The sequence below is a fragment of the Sinohyriopsis cumingii genome, chromosome 5 (assembly GCF_028554795.1).
Source record: "Sinohyriopsis cumingii isolate HCF-2022 chromosome 5, ASM2855479v2, whole genome shotgun sequence".
Classification (NCBI taxonomy): domain Eukaryota; kingdom Metazoa; phylum Mollusca; class Bivalvia; order Unionida; family Unionidae; genus Sinohyriopsis; species Sinohyriopsis cumingii.
In genome coordinates this window covers 155,661,767-155,682,726 of record NC_142965.1, presented here as the reverse complement: position 1 = coordinate 155,682,726, position 20,960 = coordinate 155,661,767, and the positions used below count along the sequence as shown (strand labels likewise).

General features: G+C 36.5%; 1 protein-coding gene across 4 annotated transcripts in view; it reads right to left on the bottom strand.

Annotated features, from left to right (window-relative positions):
- The window catches only part of LOC149800512 (myosin-VIIa-like), a 246,110-nt gene that overhangs the window by 192,393 nt on the left and 32,757 nt on the right, over nt 1-20,960 (bottom strand). For all 4 annotated transcript variants that reach the window (XM_089960143.1, XM_089960141.1, XM_089960144.1 and 1 more), the window contains one exon: nt 13,219-13,277. In XM_089960143.1, coding sequence (XP_089816269.1) covers nt 13,219-13,236 — 18 coding nt within the window. In that variant the 5' untranslated portion in view covers nt 13,237-13,277. The remainder of the gene's footprint in view (nt 1-13,218; nt 13,278-20,960) is intronic.

Here is a 20,960-nt window from a genome sequence, read left to right as displayed (position 1 = left end):
CAAGGAAACTTCCAGGATAGCATGCGCTCATATCAACGGAAATCATATCCTCGAAATAATATTTGGTATTCCATAATCCTCCATGGCCGTATTCGATACAACTAAGTTGAATATCATTGAGAAATTCATTTCTTGTAGGTTTCCACGAATTTCTTTCTCTAGCAGCGTGAGCAGCAACAGACGGAACAGTAAAGCAATTTGTCAGTAATCGATCTGGATTTGACGAATACTTCTCCGCGATATTTTTCATCGATTCATGTAATATTTCATCTCGGTAAATATCTCCGCGTGGTAAGATAAATTGATCGTATCTTTCTTCGCTAGAAAATAACCAAATCGATATTGGATCGGACTTGGCTAATAGTTTGATATATCTAAACATTGCATCGGAACTATCTTTCCCAGATTCCACGGGATAAAACTTAACAATACGATCTCGCGGGAATATCATTACCGACTGACTCCACGCATGTGAATTATGATCAACAATTTCGATTGGTGTTCCTCGAGAATTATACGGCGATGAATATAATATTTCACCCGATAGTGTTTTAACCGTAATAGGAAATTTAAGTTTCTTACTTAACGCAGCAACATCATCGATTGATGCGCCATCAGTAACTGTCTTTGCCCATGAATTAATTTTATCCAATCTCAATTGAGTCAGACCAGATCCGCGACGAGCATTTTTCATGTGCTCGATAACTCGCTCAGCTACACAATTTATCATCGGAGATTCCCTCATCGCAGGTAGATTTTTCACATCAGGATTATTATTCAGCCGATAAATTCCATAAACAACAGCACTAGAAGGATACGCCCTAGCATAATAAGGACCATCAATCCCTAATAACAATCCTGGTTTCGAATTTTTATCAAGAACAACATTTTTCTTACCGCCGCGTACTGGATCTCGTTTATCACGAATAATCCAAGTATCATCCGGCATTTGTGCAATAAATTTTATTCCAAAGATAAATCGCTCCTCTTTGTGTTCAGATTTTATGTGTTCGATTATCTTCTTTGCTCGCTCCAAATTCATCGTAGCATCAACGAAGTTAGTTTTCCACGTCGACCAAACATGAATCGCTCCATCATCGAAAAATTCTTTCTTTGCACGATCAACCTCTGGAATGATATATTCTGCCTCATCAAGATCAAATAAATCCATTATTATATTTTAGACAAATATCTAAATTATAATATGCAATGCAAATGGATAATAGTCGGATCAACAAAATCATGCGATAAATCCTGCAGAGGTGAATATTGCGGCGCTCACATATACGAAGTTCGACGAGGTAACAAGGGACCACAGCGATGTTTAGTTTGTCAAGTTGGCATTCGAGGAAAGACACGATTATGTTTCTCTTGTGGAGGGAAAAAATATCGTGAATTACGAAGATATTATGAAAAAAGATCTTCCTCGGTAATAAAATGCGAAGAAGATTATATTAATCGTTTCAAAGCAAATTATGATTTAAACAAACAGAATATTGTATATGAATCACAAATCAACGATCCCTGCAATGAAAATCTCACACGAGTATAGATCTCATCCTACCATTAAGAATTACGAAGCATCTGCCGATGGTAATATCAGAAATATCAAAACAAAGTATCATCTCGGTAATGTTTGTAATTCGGGGTATTTGATGTGTAACTTCAGCGAGAATAAAAAAATAAATTATCTTTCTCACAGATTTATATTCGAGTGTTTTCATGGAATCATCAAGGATAATTTGGTTATCGACCACATTGACGGAAATAAACTTAACAACAAACTTTCTAATCTTCGCGCGGTAACTCCGAGTGAAAATGCAAGATTTGGTAATACCGGTGGCGGACGGCGACCAGCTAAGGCGGTTAAATCGATAAATCGAGAAACAGGTGAGGAGATCGCTTTCGAATCGATGAAATCAGCTGCGAAATATTATAATATTAGTTCAGCATCGGTGCGGCGAGCGGCAGAAAAAATAATCCACGCTACATTTTCATATAATCTCGGCAATTGGATCGAATTTTCTTATATTCCGATAATATTTGATTCGGAGAGTGACGAAGAATAATTAAATACTACAGAATTAGTATAATGAACGAAGAAATAATAAACGACATCATTGTAGCGATTGATGATCTGAAGAAAAAGATAGATCTTCCATCGGATCTAGATACAAATAAAATTCGATCGGATTTTGAAACGATTGTTCAAGGGAAACTTGAATATAAATACACGCTACCGTCGGAATATAAATTAATAAAGAAAATCCAAATCGCGATATATCAATCACTTGCGACAGTCAGCGATGATCGTATCGAGGATTTTGTTAAATTATCGATGTTGGTAGAAAACGCAAGATTAATTTTATCTGACGCGTATGAATCACGAAAAATTACAAGTTCGCGCATCAGGCAGTTGAAAAAACTTGTCGATGAAAGTAAAATTAGGGAATCATCCAATTCCTGAATAATTTCTGCAAAACAAAAAAAAAAGATTAATTTTGAAATTTCCCCTGGTTTTTATTTATTTTTTTCGCCCATTTTTCTTATGGAGACAGATTTAAAAATTTCTGACACTCATTTATGATTTCACCAAAAGATTGATACTCACAGTTTCCCCGCGTATATCAAGTAAATTTCCTTTCTGATCCGTTAGTTTGAAATTTATTCTTGACAAAAATCGATTATGACATCGCAGGTAAAACGGATTCATTGGCTCCTTGATTATCAAATAACCAGGAGATGCGCTAGGTGAAAATGAATACAATATAAAACCCTGATGGGCTTGATTCGACTCTGACGCATCAGCATTATAACTACCCTCGACAACGTCCGCGTGAAGATAAATCGCGATAACTTCCGTTATATTAACGATACCCGGCGATATATGTCGTCCACCTTTGTCAGGATCGTTATTGTGTTTAAGAATCAATTCTGAATGTATTTTTTTGGTCCATGCGGCATGTAATTTCGGAAATAAATCATCAATGGTATCAGTGACGGATTTTCTCATCGCATCAAAATCAGAATTGGGAAATTTGAAATTTGGCAGTGTTTCCTCGGTTAATTCAAATACTCTCATGAATTTTTGTTTCTCACCCGAGTTCTTGATCAACTCGAATTTGCTAATAGGAAGAACATATTCGGCAATTGATATATCGTCGACTATCGCCCGAATAAACATATCATGATAATATTCAATATCATTCGCAAGTTGATTTAAAATTTTCACGTGCTTTATAATTTCACTACATGAACCAGATTTATTTAGGATGCATTCATGAAATGATCCTCGCAATAAATTTAATTGTAATTCGTGTTCTTGAATAAACTCGTCGAGGGTTCTTCTTACCAAGATACCGTCTATGGGGGCTATTATCCTGTTAATGTGGGTAGCGTCGAAGATTTTCACATCTGGGGGGATTTTAGGAAGAGGCAGCCATGAGAGAATTCTTTCGTTAATAAAAGTGAAAGCGAACATTACTAGGTTAAATTTGTGGTTATTCATGAGATTGATGGCGCTGTGGATCAGAGGCTTGTGTTTGATATCTCCATACCATCCTTCGTTGGTTGTAAAATCTTCTTTTTTTGGTTCCGGTAGTTCTGGAAGGGTTTCATCATACCAACCTGGAATAATAACATCCGATTTCTTTGGTTTTATCAGAGGTGCGACCTCGGGCCAACCTAATATATTCCTGATCGATGATTGGTAAATATCTACCACGTACGGTGATTTCACTTCTATCATTGACGATAGTGTTGGATCATGTGAAGATATCTTTATTCCCGGAGTAGCATCGCCGGTTAAATTTGATATTCTAGTGGTAAACTCATTATTCAGCTGATCAATTTCGTAACTACCGGTTGGTATACCAACGACGATCCAATCGGGTGTTCCATCGGGTTTATTCTTATTTGCAAAAACAAGTGAATTATTTGGCATCAAATTACCAAATGATTTCGATCTAACATTAGGCCAGCTGTTGTAGACACGCAACTGTGTTAATGCAATCTCGTTAACGCTAATTGGTGTTGAAAAATTAATACTAAACTCGGGTTTCGTTGAACTTAACGATATTAACGTTGTTGTTGGTGGTGTCGTGTTTGTCACGATCTGGGCTAACTCGGACATTATTAATATTCATTTGTTCAATCTCCGAGTAAATACTAATCATTGAAGAAAATTCTAGATCGGATATAATACCATCGTTGAGACTTTCAGAAAGTAACAATGATAACTTCGAGTACGCATCATTTACCTTAGTTAGTTTATTTTTGTACAAAGATAACTTTTCACTTGTGCACGAGGATATTTTTTTTGCGATAATATTTAAAACACCGGCAATTGTTGTTGTTGACGAGATTATTATTGTTGCTACAATTGGCGCTATCATTGTTACCGCGGATAGAATTATTCCTGCACCAGCGACTACCGCAGATACCGCGTACACTGCAACATCAATGATAACTAATTTGCGCTGGTATTTATTTATTTTTATCTGATAATCGTCAAGTTGTTTTCGCAACGAATCCTGCCATGATCGCGCCTGATTGTAACGGTAATCCGATGCGGTCATTTATTAATTAGTTTATCCAATCAATTGCGTGTATTTGATAAACATATTCGAAAATTACAAAATAATTGATCGGTCCCATGGTGGTTCTATCTGGTGGTTCTAACATAAATGTTTCGTTGATATTTCTAGCTAGTAAAATATTTAAACACCCGGAAGATTCATCGAAGTTATGGTACAATTTATGTATTTTTGTTGTTATCTTAAATTTTATCCTTGAGAGAATATATATTCGATATAACCCACTAATTGGCGCATAGAATCCGAATAAATTTTCCTCGGGGGTCCATATTTTCATCATCAGACCGGACACCACAAACGGTATTGAACAATCAAGATTATCTGTTCTTACCTCTGGTGGAAATTTAATATTTTTTAATAATCCAATATGTTCCTTAACTATTGTTTCTTTTAAATTATCAATTTTTGTGGCTGCGTCGAAAAGTTTATTGTTCAAACTTCGCATCGTTGAAACATCCGTGTGTATTTCTCTCACAATTTCTCTGAGATCGTCGTGTGATGTTATATCGACTTTTTTGTCAATTTTTTCGTCGTACGTTGATGTATCGACTTTTTGACGCGCTAATTCACGTACCACGTTAATTTCATCGTTGATGGATTTTATTTGTACTTGCATCGCGTTAATCCCTTTGGTAAATTCAGGAACAACAACATTACCGAGTTTAATAATTTCCTCGTTGATTTTTTTGTTGAGATCGTCGATTGATATTTTCTGACCCATCGAGATATTTACTTCGTTAATTTCGGCAAGAATATTAGTAATTTCCTCGTTGATTTTTTTTATTTTTTTGTTGAGATCGTCGATTGATGTTTTATCGATTTTCTGACTCATCGAGATATTTACTTCGTTAATTTCGGCAAGAATATTAGTAATTTCCTCGTTGATTTTTTTTATTTTCTCGCTAAGATCGTCATGTGATGCTTGATCGGCTTTTTTATTTGATGCGGAGGAAGTATCACTGGATGTTTTTATATTCTCGTCAAATTTTTTGCTAAATTTATCTAAAACATCGTCAAGTTTTTTAAGGTCGTTATTTAGCCTATTAAGTCTTTTTGTCATTCTATCCTGAAGATCGTCGTGTAATGCTTTATCGGCCTTCAGGGGTAACTTCGCTATAATATCGGCGATATCAGCAACAGATTTTAATACCATCTCCGATTGGCGAGTAAATTGACTAATGTGATCGCGATATTCGTCTCGCTTAATTATATCAGTTATTTTGACGTTGCTAGTTTGTAATCGCCCTTCTGTATTTTGAAAAACAGCAACTTCGCCGGGATCCACTTCTGACAGCGATAAAAGATTGTTAATATCGCTCTTAGTTGCAAACTTTGATGTATCGATGTCGACTGCTCCCTTTTTTTCTTTTCTGAAGAGAGATCTACCGTAAATGTCAACCATGATATTTATCTACGGTATATTCAAATAAAATTTTGCGATAAGGATTGGATGATTTTGAAATTGCATCAAGGACATTAATTGACTCTGGACCGCATATTGGTGGATCTGCTAATGTTTGTGTTGGAAGTGTTGAATACCAAACCGGAAGTTTTAGTTTTGACACATATTTGATAAATTCATTTGGTGGTGCTAATCCGTATGAGTCGAAGTAAATGATTTCGCGAGGATTAATCGCATACGCAACCCAGTGAGTGCCAGGGCCGGAATTTTTATCGAGATTTATTATTCCTGTCTCGGTGGGATTTGGTTTATCTGGTAGTTGATCTCGCATAAATACGCCTCTGAAAAATTTTATTTTCTTTTTTTTTTGCTTCACTTATTAAATCTAAATTTGAGGCTGGTAGGCTCGACTTAGACCGGATCCGTACGGGGGTCGTCTTAGATAAAGACCTGATCCTTGTTGCGGCTGCAACAATCTTGTGAGAAGGGGAAGAAGCGGGAATATCCCTCCCTTTTTTTTACGATATCTTCCTCCGGTAACTTTTTTTGCTATTGCGGAACCTATCCCTCCAAGCGCGCCTAATCCTAATGCTTTTGCACCTGCTATTACCGCGGGTATAAGCGCGGCCAATGGAAAAAAACCACCTACTTTGATCATATCTTTGATTGCACCTATTGAGAGATTCAGACGAATACCAGTATTTGCTGATCTGGCTCTGGTGAAATGTCCGTGTTGATTTTTAGTTAACGATAGTTTGTTAGGTCCACCGTGAAGTTGATTACTTTTCAAAGTTAAACTTAAACCTCGTCGCGCTGCTGTTGCTGATTGAAGTTTTTTCACCTGACCGGGGGTCAGAGTTACGCTGACGTGATCGTATGGCATATTAATAACCGATTAATCTAAATTTGGAATTTGTTACATGTTTTCTACGGGTGCATCGATAACTCTCATTCTACCACTGATACCCTCCAGGATCATTGTTCTATCACTAAGAATAACCGCGATTGCTCTTGCATTTCCTCCTCCTGTGTTAATTCTGGCTTTGAAATGAATATCGACGACCGACTGCTTTACCAAATCGAGATGTTCCAGGGAAAAGTAATAGATGGGATAGAGAGTATTAAAATCTAACTGTGATATTTGCAATCCGGTATCAATATTTTGATCGCGGCCCATGAAACTTAACAATCGATGATACACGCGTGCCGTGGAATTGGTGACATAATCGATGGCTATTTCCTCGGTTGGCTCCTGTTGGCCGTTTATTCTCAATGAAACGTTTGTTGCCTCGAGTCGATCGAATATCATATGGCTATGCAGTTGATCATTTCTATTCATGTTTTGTAGAGCAACAAAGATATGTCTTGGTGCGGAGGAGCCCTGCTGTGACGCAATTCGCCAAGTAAATATTCCGTTAATATTAACATTTTCGATAGAGTCAGTCATCGTTGTCAGCCAAGACATGATGGATTTTCCTCCTTGATTCATGAATGATAATAATTTTTCTTCTATGATCATCGATGGAACTATCGCTGGCATCCACAAGGTAATTTTTTCAAGGACAACTTTGCCGATATCAAGGGGATCTGCACTTGCATCTCGCCAGATGGCTCTGTCATCATTGGCATCTCGAACGAAAGATATCGTATGCTTCGCTCCGTAAATAACTTTTCTGAAATGTCTGCAAAATCCAAAAATATGAGATAACGGAATTGCGCAGGAAAATCTTAAACTCGGACCAACCAACATAAGTTTTCGCGTGGCAAATCCGAGATTGTAATCGTCATTAACGCCAGTTATTAAAGCCATCTGAGTGGCTGGATTACCAGCTGGATCATTTGGTACAGCGATGTTATACCGATTGTGTTCAGCTTCATTAGAATTATCCTTGGCAAACATCATACTAGGACCGGCCGATCTGGTAAAATCATCCGAGTATCTTGCTAGTCCTATGATCGTCGTTGCTATATCAACATTATTTGTGATTGATTCAATCTCTTTTCCATCGATCATGTAAGTGGCATTCTTGAATAATGCCATAATACCATTATTGACAAATCCAACTTTAAAATTTGCTCCAAAGTTGGTATCATTGGTTCTAACAATTTTACCAACAAATTCGATATACGCCTCAGATGGAAGAAAATATCTTGTTGTATCGTGGACTTGAATTTCCTTCCGATTTCTTGAATCGGGCTCAACTACATCGTACGAGAAATATTGAAAATCTCGCACTGATGTATCCCTACCTACTGGTTCATCCATGTCAAATACTTCATTTGACACTTGTGCAAACATTTATTATTAATAATATCGTCTAAAACGAAGACCATCGCCTGAAACAAAACTTGTATTTGCTAGATTTGTGTTAGCAACATTCTGAGCTAGATTTGTCTTAGCAACTTCCTGCGCTAGATTTGTTATAGCAGCTTCCTGTGCTAGATCATTTATTTTTTTATTTGCCGCATCATTTATGGCCTTACTGACTTCAGGTGGCATTTCGCTGGTAATGGGTAATTTGACGGGTTGCTTTTTACGTACTAAACTTAATATTTTATCTTTGATAGCGTTGAAGCCTTTACTAGCCAAATTACCAATACCAGAAACAGCAGTCTCACCTATCTTTCCTATTGCTTTTAATCCTAGTTGTTTTACCATTGGTCCAATTTTAGGTATTACTCGTGTGACAAGACTTCCAATGATATCGCCAAATCCATTACCGTGAATATATTTGTATACTGGCAATCGAGAGTTTACTATGCGGACCTGATTAGGTCTGCGCTGATGTTTATGAATAATCATATTATTTCAATTGTGTTGATTTAATCGATGAGTTCATCGACAAACTCTTTATAAATATGAGAATCGATGATACCACCACGGAATAATCGCTGACAAATATCTGATGCTTCGTTGACTATCTCACGGGAATTATTTCCGGCTCGCTTTCCTCCGATTAATACTTCAAGGCGAGATACATCGTTGACAACACTATCGGGACAAACTGAATATCCGCTTCCTGTTTTTTTTGTTTCTGGAGATTCCAATGGCGTTACGTAGAATAAATCGTCTGACGGTGTTGAAGATAACCCTGACGACGATGAAGATAACCCTGATGATGATGACTTCGGTGGCGAATCCCCTATAGGACTATCTTGTTTAGGATATTTATCCTTTATAGTAAGATATGAGCTCATAACAGCCTTTTCAGGAGTACCACTCATCTCAGGTGGCGAATATGGTTCTTGTGGACGAAGTGATGGAAATGGTGTTGGTCTGCCTGAATGCAACGTTGAATAATATTCAGAAATACCTCTCGAAATTTCCGGATCAAGTAAATGGCTTACCCTCTCTCTCTTAGGTGGCGAACTTTCCTTACCTGTAGGTAATGAAAGGGGAGTGGGACGAGGAGGAAGAGGTTGTAATAAAGTAGAAACATCTGTAGGTAATGGATCGAGGTAGGAGTATGCTGATGCAGGAATATCCTTTTTAGGACTATCTTTTTTAGGACTAACCTTTTTAGGTGTTGTTAAATTTGATGCTCTCGCTTCCCCCTTTAATAACGCTATTCTGTAATTACCAACATCCAATGAAAATTTCCCAAAACCTTCATCAGAATATCTTATTGGTTTTCCTAAACTACCAAAATAAATCATCGCATACCAATCAAGTATTTTAACTTTATCAACATCAATATTTTTTCGCAAAAAGAATCTTTTATTTTCCGAAGAATCATCCGCAGCTATTTGAATTCGTTTTTCATTGGTATTGATTAAATACAACAAGTTTGTATCCAAATAATTATCCGCCGATATATTAGGATCAATTTTAAACGAACTACTAGCCGGTGATGATTTATATTCGGGTACAACTATCGATTCATCACTTTGATCTTTTTTCTTTTTCGATTTTCTTTCTTTTTTCTGTGGTGGAATATCTTCCTTTGGTCTAGCTCCTAATTCCTCTGGTTGAAATATTGGCTCCTGTGGTTGAATATCTTCCTGTGGTATTACTTTTCTTCCTCGTGTTTTAGTTTTTTCTTTTCTTTCTTGTTGTTTTCTTTCTTTCTCTTGCTGTTTTCTTTCTTTCTCTTGCTGTTTTCTTTCTTCCGCCATTTGTTTATTATGATCATATCTATCGTCTGCTGCTGCCATAAATCTTCTAAAAGATGGATCCCTTTCACTCGCTTGCGTTTTTCCATCATAAATTCTAAATAACATACTAAACCAACTTTTACGAGTTGGATATCTTCCTCTTCCTATATCAGACAAATAGTCATTTCGAATATTGAACATATCTTCAGCAAGTTGACCAAATTGATCTAAACTATATATCGTAGATAGCGGTTGTGATATTATATTCCATCCCTCATCAGTGAAATTTTCTCTTAAATCATCGATATCAAATTTCCTTTTTTTTACTCCAGGTTTTCTCCCTCTAGGTCTTGCTTCAGTTTTTCCTTTACGACCTACTTTAAAAGCAATTGCAGGTTGTCCACCCTGTTGCGCTGCCGCTGCTGCTATTGCTAATCGATCGGGTAATGTTCGTGATTGCTCCTCAATACCTTTCAACGCACGAAAAATTCCACGTTTTCTGGCTTCCTCATCTTCCTTATCTTTTTCGTCACCATATACAGTTTGTTCAATTGTTTTAGTAACTGGCTTCAACCATTTTGCCGAAGTTTCTAAAATTCCATGTTGCATATCTTCGTAACCACGAACATTTTTCTTAAATAATTGTTTTGTCGGAATAAACTTCTTTAATGCCGCTAATTGCTCTCGCGCTAATCTGGCAGAATGAGGTTCTCCAACTGTGCTAGTTTTCCGGCTCATCTTATTTTCAAAGATATTGTTTTATTGTGAAATAAAATTAATATCCGCAGCCCAATCTTGCAATCACAAACAAATTTTACAATACCCCCCCCAAAAAAAATGCTGTTTTTTTTTATGCCTAAAAATGCACTTTGGGTTGAAATTTTGTGGATTAATTTTCGTAGGAGGCGTTATTTTTGAAATCTGAGGCTTCTACGGAGAAATGTTTGGTGGGAGGGTTAAATTTATCTGAGCCACCTGGTCTGTACGACTTCCCTGCTGCTGACCACACACACAGTATACAAAATCAGCAATATTCCTATGTAAACACACCCAACTACCCACCCAGTATACAAATTAACAATATTCCTATGTAAACACACCACACATCCAGTATACAAATTAGCAATATTCCTAGTCAGCACACCACACCCCAGTATACAAATTAGCAATATTCCTATGTAAACACACCCAACTACCCACCCAGTATACAAATTAGCAATATTCCTATGTAAACACACCACACATCCAGTATACAAATTAGCAATATTCCTATGTCAACACACCACACCCCAGTATACAAATTAGCAATATTCCTACTAAAAGCACCCATGAAGAATAATAATTAGCAATATTTCAAAACAACCCACCCAAATAATAATTAGCAATATTCATAGAAAGGCCACTACATCATTACTCATCCCAGAATAATAATTAGTAATATTCCTGGCAAGAATCACACACCCAGAATAATAATTAGCAATATTCCTGTCAAAAATCACACACCAGAGTAATAATTAGCAATATTCCTGTCAAAAATCATGTACCCAGAATAATAATTAGCAATATTCCTGTCAAAAATCATAAACCCAGAATAATAATTAGCAATATTCTTGTCGAAAATCACACACCCAGAATAATAAATTAGCAATATTCCTGTCAAAAATCATATACACAGAATAATCATCAGCAATATTCCTGTCAAAAATCACACACTCAGAATAACAATTAGATATTCTCCTGTCAAAATGCATGTACCATTAATAATAATTAGCAATATACCTATAAAAAACCATAGAAAAAACTAGTTAGCAATATTTCTACCACAAACACACCCAGAATAATAGCTAGCCATATTCCTGTCAAAAAATGCACACCCAGAATAATACTTAGCAATATTCATATAAACATCCACACACCCAGAAAAATAATTAGCAGCATTTCTATCAAAATCCACACACCCAGAAAAATAATTAATAATATTCCTACACAAGCCACTAATCACCCAAACTAATAATTAGCAACATTTCTATCAAAATCCACACACCCAAACTAATAATTAGCAACATTTCTATCAAAATCCACACACCCAAACTAATAATTAGCAACATTTCTATCAAAATCCACACACCCAGAATAATAATTAGCAACATTTCTATCAAAATCCACACACCCAAACTAATAATTAGCAACATTTCTATCAAAATCCAGACACCCAGAATAATAATTAGCAACATTTCTATCTAAATCCACACACCCAGAATAATAATTAGCAACATTTCTATCAAAATCCACACACCCAGAATAATAATTAGCAACATTTCTATCAAAATCCACACACCAAGAATAATAATTAGCAACATTTCTATCAAAATCCACACACCCAGAATAATAATTAGCAACATTTCTATCAAAATCCACACACCCAGAAAAATAATTAGCAATGTTTCTATCAAAATCCACACACCCAGAAAAATAAACGGAGATATGCATGCAGACATAAGGAAAAACTTCCATCAAAACATTAACTAAAGCGGGATATGAATGCATTGTCAAATGAGGACAGATTATGATAGTCACATTAACTATATGGTAAATGCAAAATATTATGCATGTATGCAGCATATGACATATGCACTTTAGTGCCTTGTCAGCCAACACTGCTCCAAAAAGCATGGGGAAGATTTGGCTTGGTTTAATTTGGTATTACAGCAAGACAAGAAGGATACAGTCTACACTCACGTTCAAGTCAAAGTGAACTGCAAACAACAAAGGTCCTGCTTTAGCATAATGCACATACAGATTAGGGTCTATATTGTTTGTTCTACTGATTACTCCAATCAAAACGGCACAGACCCATATCTGCCAGTGCATTATGTGACAGCAGATCTGGATCTGTGTAGACTGCAGTTTGACTTGACCTATACGTAACTATAAATGATGCTTAGAAACAAAACAACTGGAGTAAAGAGTTTTGCCCAAGAACAGCCCGCAGAAGTTGACCTGGGCAGATCCAATGGTTGTGTTTGAAACCTGCACAATTTCAGCTGCAGGTCAGGCATGCTTACTACAGAGTCAATGTTGTACCTATGTGACAGATACAGATGTGAGATATTATGAAATACTGACCTTGGATAAGATGACCATTTTGTTTTCTGTTTCTTTTCCTTGCTCTTACTGAGATAATCCTGCAATAAAATGATATCAATGAATCATACACAGCAATATAACAATGAAAATACTTGTATAGCATTTATATTTTAAATGTCATGCACTTAATAACCACTTGCATGACACATACATGAATAATATGTATTGGGGTGAGATTTGCATTTCTCTCTGGGAGTTCTGTGACTGACATCAAAAAATATGGTAAAATTTGCCCATAAAACACTTCTGTACAAGTGAACACCATCGACAGATATTGCTTTCAAATAAGTCTCCAATGGAAGTATTAATAAACTGACCCTTTATGCTAAAGACTTGTGCCTTTAAATGAATTGAAAATATTAATTTTTATCTTTAATGACTATTATCACAGCAAAGAAAGATGAAAGCATTTAAAGCTTTATAATAATAACATTATTAAAGAGGGTGACATCATCACCCCCTACCCCACCCCAAGCATTAATAATAATCTATATTTATATAATAATAATAATAATAATAATAATAATAATGAGGACTTTGTATAGCGCCTAATCTTTAGAAGCTCTAAGCACTTTACAACATTAGACAACACCTGTAGGATAAAAACATATAATGATATGATTACAAAAACAAACACCATGAAATTAGAAAACATAAAAAAACATGCTGAGAATATTTAAGGTAGGAAACATTATTAGGTCTTTAAGTTTGTTCTTGCAGTCGAAATAAGCGAGTTTTTAGAGCACTCGTGAATGGGATCACTGTCTTTGTGTCTAAGTTCAGTGGGCAATTCATTCCACGTTGCTGGGCCCTGGTATGCAAAAGAACGCTGTCCATATGACTTTGTTTTCATAGTGGGAATAATGAGTATACGATTGTCAGAAGAGGAGCATAAGTATCTTGCTGGTGTGTACACATGGGTGCGGTCGGATAGGTATGTTGGACTAGAGTCCAACAGTAAAACGTAGAACAGAGAATAAATTTTATGTTTGATTCTGGATCAAATGGATAGCTGGTGTAGGGTACAGAGCAGCAGGGAGGTGTGCTCTGATCGTGATACTCTAAGTATGATCCAAGCAGCTGTGTTTTGAACTTTTGGAAGTTTCTGGAGTAGATATTGAGATGAACCAGAAAGAATTGAGTTACAATAGTCCAGTCTTGAAAGTACTAACGAACACACAAGTGTTTTAGTGGCATCAACTGAAAGATATTTGTGAATTGAGCTGATGCATCTCAGCTCAAGATATGCAGCCTTGCATATGTTCATGACATGTTGGTGCAATGTGGGAGCACTGTCCAGAGTAACACCTAGGTTCCGTACTGATTGTGTGAATTTAATGTTTGTGTTGCTGATATTTATTGTTTGAGGTAAAGGATGTGAATGAGAAAGTCTTTGTGTTGTGATCAGAATAGCCTCAGTTTTATTATCATTCATCTGCAACTTGTCACATGTCATGCATGATTTCACATCAGAAATCCACCTCTCTACACCTTGGATGGTAGTATCAACTTCAGTTGGGTGGCTAGATTTGTATATTTGAGTGTCATCAGTGTACAATTGGTGAGACACTGGATGATGATCTATGACACTTGAGAGTGACTGAGTGTACAGAATGAAGAGAACAGGTCCAAGAACAGACCCCTGTGGAACACCACAACATAGATCAACTGGGCTGGAGTGTATTCCATTTGCAGATACAATTTTTGAATGCCAAATACATGCTGGAGACGGTGAAGTAATACATCATGGTCTATTGTGTCAAATGCTGCAGTCAATTCAAGGAGGGTGAGGACTGTAATCTTTCCGCTATCCAACGCAGAGAGAATGTCATTAACTACTTTTAAAAGAGTTGTTTCAGTACTGTGGCAAGGGCGATATGCAGATTGTACATTGCTAAAAAGACTGTTTGAATTCAGATGAGATACAAGCTGGGATAGAACAACCTTTTCTAAGACTTTTGATATGAATGGGAGATTAGAAACTGGGCAGTAGTTCTTTAAACTATTATGGTCTAGTGTTGGTTTCTTCAGCATAGGCTTTACAATGGCAGTTTTGAAAAATGATGGGAATTCCCCAGATGAGAGAGAGGTATTAATAGCATCAGTTAGTGAAGGCAATACTGGATCTAACACTCAAGCAGCAGTGATGTTGGAATTGGATCAAGTTCACATGACTTTGGTGCACTCTTCATCACGATTGTACGTACGAAATCCATAGAGACAGGTTCAAATGCTGCTAATGACTGCTGCTCAAATTCTGCATCCCAACTGTATGGTGATGACGAGACTCAACTGAAATTGTGGTGTCAAGCTCATCTCTAATGGTTTGTATTTTGTCATGAAAGAAATTTGCAAACATGTCTGGAAGGTTGAATGGAGAGAAGGTAGTTGGAAGTGGTGTAGATTTGTTCCTTGACATTAGCTTGTTAGTAATCTCAAAGAGCTCTTTGCAGCTGGAACTTTCCATGATCTTAGTACTGTAGTGGGCTGATTTCGCTGCATGGACTATATTTGTGACATTCTTCTTAGCGGCTTCATAGATATACAGGCATAAACAGAAAATTTAAATGAAGATGATCCAACTAGGTACAAAGTGTATATATGGTACAACTAGGTACATCATGTATATATGGTACAACTAGGTACATCGTGCATATACACTCCAGCTAGGTACATGGTGTATATACAATACAACTAGGTACATTGTGCATATACACTACAACAATGTACATTGTGCATATACACTACAACTAGGTACATCGTGGATATACAGTACAACAAGGTACATGGCATATATACAGTACAACTAGGCACATTGTGTATATACAGTACAACAAGGTACATGGTGTATATACAGTACAACTAGGCACATTGTGTACATACAATACAACTAGGTACATCATGTATATACAGTACAACAAGGTACATGGCATATATACAGTACAACTAGGCACATTGTGTACATACAATACAACAAGGTACATCATGTATATACAGTACAACAAGGTACATGGCATATATACAGTACAACTAGGCACATTGTGTATACACAGTACAACAAGGTACATGGTGTATATACAGTACAACTAGGTACATTGTGTATATACAGTACAACAAGGTATATGGTGTATATACAGTACAACTAGGTACATTGTGTATATACAGTACAACAAGGTATATGGTGTATATACAGTATAACTAGGTACATGGTGTATATACAGTACAACTAGGTACATCGTGTATATACAATACAACTAGGTACATCGTGTATATACAGTACAACTAGGTACATTGTGTACATACAGTACAACTAGGTACATCATGTATATACAGTACAACAAGGTACATGGTGTTGTTGTTGTTGTAGGGATTAACGCCATTTTTCAGCACACGATAGGCTATACATGGCGGCCAGTATTAATAGTGGAGGAAAAACCCGAGAATACCCCGGAAAGAACCACCGACCCTCGATAAGCTACTGGCAAGCTTTCTCACATACCCACATTGGCCGAATCCAAGACTCGAAAATACGCAGACAGAAGTGATGGCAGTGATCTGTAACAGAGAATGCTTTAGACCACTCGGCCACTCGGGGCCCCCAGGTACATGGTGTACATACAGTACAACTAGATACATGGTTTATATACAGCACTACTAGGTACATCATGTATATACAGTACAACCAGGTACATCGTGTATATACAGTACAACTAGGTACATCGTGTATATACAGTACAAAAAGGTGCATGGTGTATATACAGTACAACTTGGTACATCGTGTATATACAGTACAACAAGGTACATGGTGTACATACAGTACAACTAGGTACATGGTGTATATACAGTACTACTAGGTACATCATATATATACAGTACAACTAGGTACATCGTATATATACAGTACAACTAGGTACATCGTGTATATACAGTACAACTAGGTACATTGTGTATATACAGTACAACAAGGTGCATGGTGTATATACAGTACAACTAGGTACATCATGTATATACAGTACAACAAGGTACATGGTGTATATACAGTACTACTAGGTACATCGTATATATACAGTACAACTAGGTACATCGTATATATACAGTACAACTAGGTACATTGTGTATATACAGTACTACTAGGTACATCATGTATATATAGTACAACTAGGTACATGGTGTGTATACAGTACAACTAGGTACATCGTGTATATACAGTACAACTAGGTACATCGTGTATGCAGTACAACTAGGTACATGGTGTATATACAGTACTACTAGGTACATTGTGTATATACAGTACAACAAGGTACATGGTGTATATATAGTACAACTAGGTACATTGTGTATATACAGTACAACTAGGTACATTGTGTATATACAGTACAACAAGGTACATGGTGTATATACAGTAGAACTAGGTACATTGTGTGTATACAGTACAACAAGGTACATGGTGTATATACAGTATAACTAGGTACATGGTGTATATACAGTACAACAAGGTGCATGGTGTACATACAGTACAACTAGGTACATGGTGTATATACAGTACTACTAGGTACATTGTGTATATACAGTACTACTAGGTACATCGTGTATATACAGTACAACTAGGTACATCGTGTGTATACAGTACTACTAGGTACATCGTGTATATACAGTACAACTAGGTACATTGTGTATATACAGTACAACTAGGTACATCATGTATATACAGTACAACTATGCACATGGTATATAGTGGGTGCTTACCAGTTATTATGTACTTTTGATAGAGTAAGGTGAAGCTGTTTGCATTTAGAACATGCACAATGGAGAGAATGTTGGCATACATCTATGCTACATTAATGTAATGTGGATGATATTTCTTTGGATATTGTACTTTTGGAAATTGTATATGATATAAGCACATTGCTAACTAAAATGACTGCTCCCTTGTGCTAAAAAATCATCCTGAATTAGTCTAAAGTACACTATCCATGGCAGCTATTAAAATAGGGAAAATGAATTTTGCCAGACCAGACAATACCTGTTTTTGAAAGTGCAATGAATGAATTACCAAATGTATAAAGTGTAAAAAAACGTTATCAGCTCCTTTTTATACGATTTATCTCTGGAGTTCAGGAATTGAAAATGACCAAGTGGTGTTGATGTAATCTGATTTGGATTTTTAATGTAGCTTTAACAATTTTTCAGTCATATTGCTATGATGTCTGCAATGTGGCAGTTTATAATGATGTCTAGCACTGGGGCATCATGCCACAGACATGTAGCATGATGTCCCACCCAGTTACATTATCCTGACACCAGGCCGACCAGTCATAACACTAACCTCTTAATGCTGAGCGCCAAGCGAGGCAGCTGTTAGTACCATTTTTGTAAGTCTTTGGTATGACTCGGCCAGGGATCGAACCCATGACCTCCCGTATCTGAAGCAGACGCTTTAACCACTAGGCCACCGGAGTGGTTATGACCAAGTGGAGCTAGAACTTTTTTGAAAGGTGCACATCTGGAGTAAGGCCAAGCTGTATACTCTATAACCCATATTACACCCATCAATCTTACACCAAAATAAATGGAATTAAAGGTTCTTTGATTTATACCTAAGATATACAAAGTCTTTTTTAAATAGCTAGTATAACCAGTGAGGAAAGCAGTGGAAATTATTTTTCTTTAAAATTCTAACCCTATGCAAATGCAAAACTGTAGAGCGCCACCATATACAGTACAACTAGGTACATTGTGTATACAGAGTACAACTAGGTACATGGTGTATATACAGAACAACTTGGTACATTGTGTGTATACAGTACAAGTAGGTACATCGTGTATATATAGTACAACTAAATACAATGTGTATACAGTACAACTAGGTACTTGGTGTGTATACAGTACAGCTAGGTACATCGTGTATGTACAGAACAACTATGTACATGGTGTAAATACAGTACAACTAGGTACATGGTGTATATACAGTACAACTAGATACATGGTGTATATACAGTACAACTAGGTACATGGTGTATATTGTTGTTGTTGTAGTGTCTAGCGCCATTTTTCAGCACACGATAGGCTATACATGGCGGCTAGTATTAATGGTGGAGGAAGAACCCAGGAAAACCCCGGAAAGAACCACTGACCCACAAGAAGCTACTGGCAAGCTTTCTCACATACTGACATTGGCTGAATCTGAGACAAGAACCCATGCAGGCAGAGGTGAGATGGCAGTGATGCATAACGGAGAGCACTTTAGACCACTCGGGGCCCCGGTACATGGTGTATATAGAGTACAACTAGGTACATGGTGTGTATACAGTACAACTAGGTACATCGTGTATATACAGTACAACTAGGTACATGGTGTATACAGTACAACTAGGTACATGGTGTGTATACAGTACAACTAGGTACATCGTGTATATACAGTACAACTAGGTACATCGTGTATATACAGTACAACTAGGTACATCATGTATATACAACTAGGTACATCGTGTATATACAGTACAACTAGGTACATCATGTATATACAGTACAACTAGGTACATGGTGTGTATACAGTACAACTAGGTACATCATGTATATACAGTACAACTAGGTACATGGTGTGTATATACAGTACAACTAGGTACATCGTGTATATACAGTACAACTAGGTATATCGTGTATATACAACTAGGTACATCATGTATATACAGTACAACTAGGTACATCATGTATATACAACTAGGTACATTGTGTATATACAGTACAACTAGGTACATCGTGTATATACAACTAGGTACATCATGTATATACAGTACAACTAGGTACATCGTGTATATACAGTACAACTAGGTACATTGTGTATATACAACTAGGTACATCATGTATATACAGTACAACTAGGTACATCGTGTATATACAACTAGGTACATGGTGTGTATACAGTACAACTAGGTACATCATGTATATACAGTACAACTAGGTACATGATGTGTATACAGTACAAAGACAATAAGATAATGAAGTGGAAGGTTGGAGAATTTATACTTTATAATGTAACGTATTTGTCAAATAAAACAGCTCCACTTTTCAACCAAAGAACTAGAAATACATTTATATTTGTATTTTCTCCAATTTCTTTTAAAAAGAATTTCTGCACATTAATAATATTTCTGAATTAAAAGTTTAACCATTTTGTTTTATTTTAAATACTTTCCACAAACTGGCATCTTTGTCATTTTATCCTGAAACAGAAATTAATACTCACTTTTCTATAATTAATACTCACTTTTCTATGTTTTATCTTCATGATGCCAGTTTTAACTTTTACATTTTTATAGCTTTTTTACATTTCTGTTTTTTTTTAAATCTTCAATGGCAATACATTCAGGCTTATTCTTAATGATATATCTTTCTTAAGTTTTTGCAATTTTTCTGTTTATATTTTAGTGTTATTTTTTGAGGGGCACTTTGTAGCCAAGACTGTGCTATTCTATTAAACCCAATGTGTGTGTGTGTTTGTGTGTGTGTGTGTGTGTGTGTGTGTGTGCGTGCGTGTGTGTGAATGCTGTAATGAATAGACTTGTAGAGAGGGAATGATGCAATGATTGGACTTGTAGTGAGGGAGTACTGTAATGAATGGTCCTGTAGTTGGGGAGTGCTGTAATGAATGGTCTTGTAGTGGGGGAGTGCTGTACTGAGTGGACTTGTAGTGGGGGAGTGCTGTAATGAATGGTCTTGTA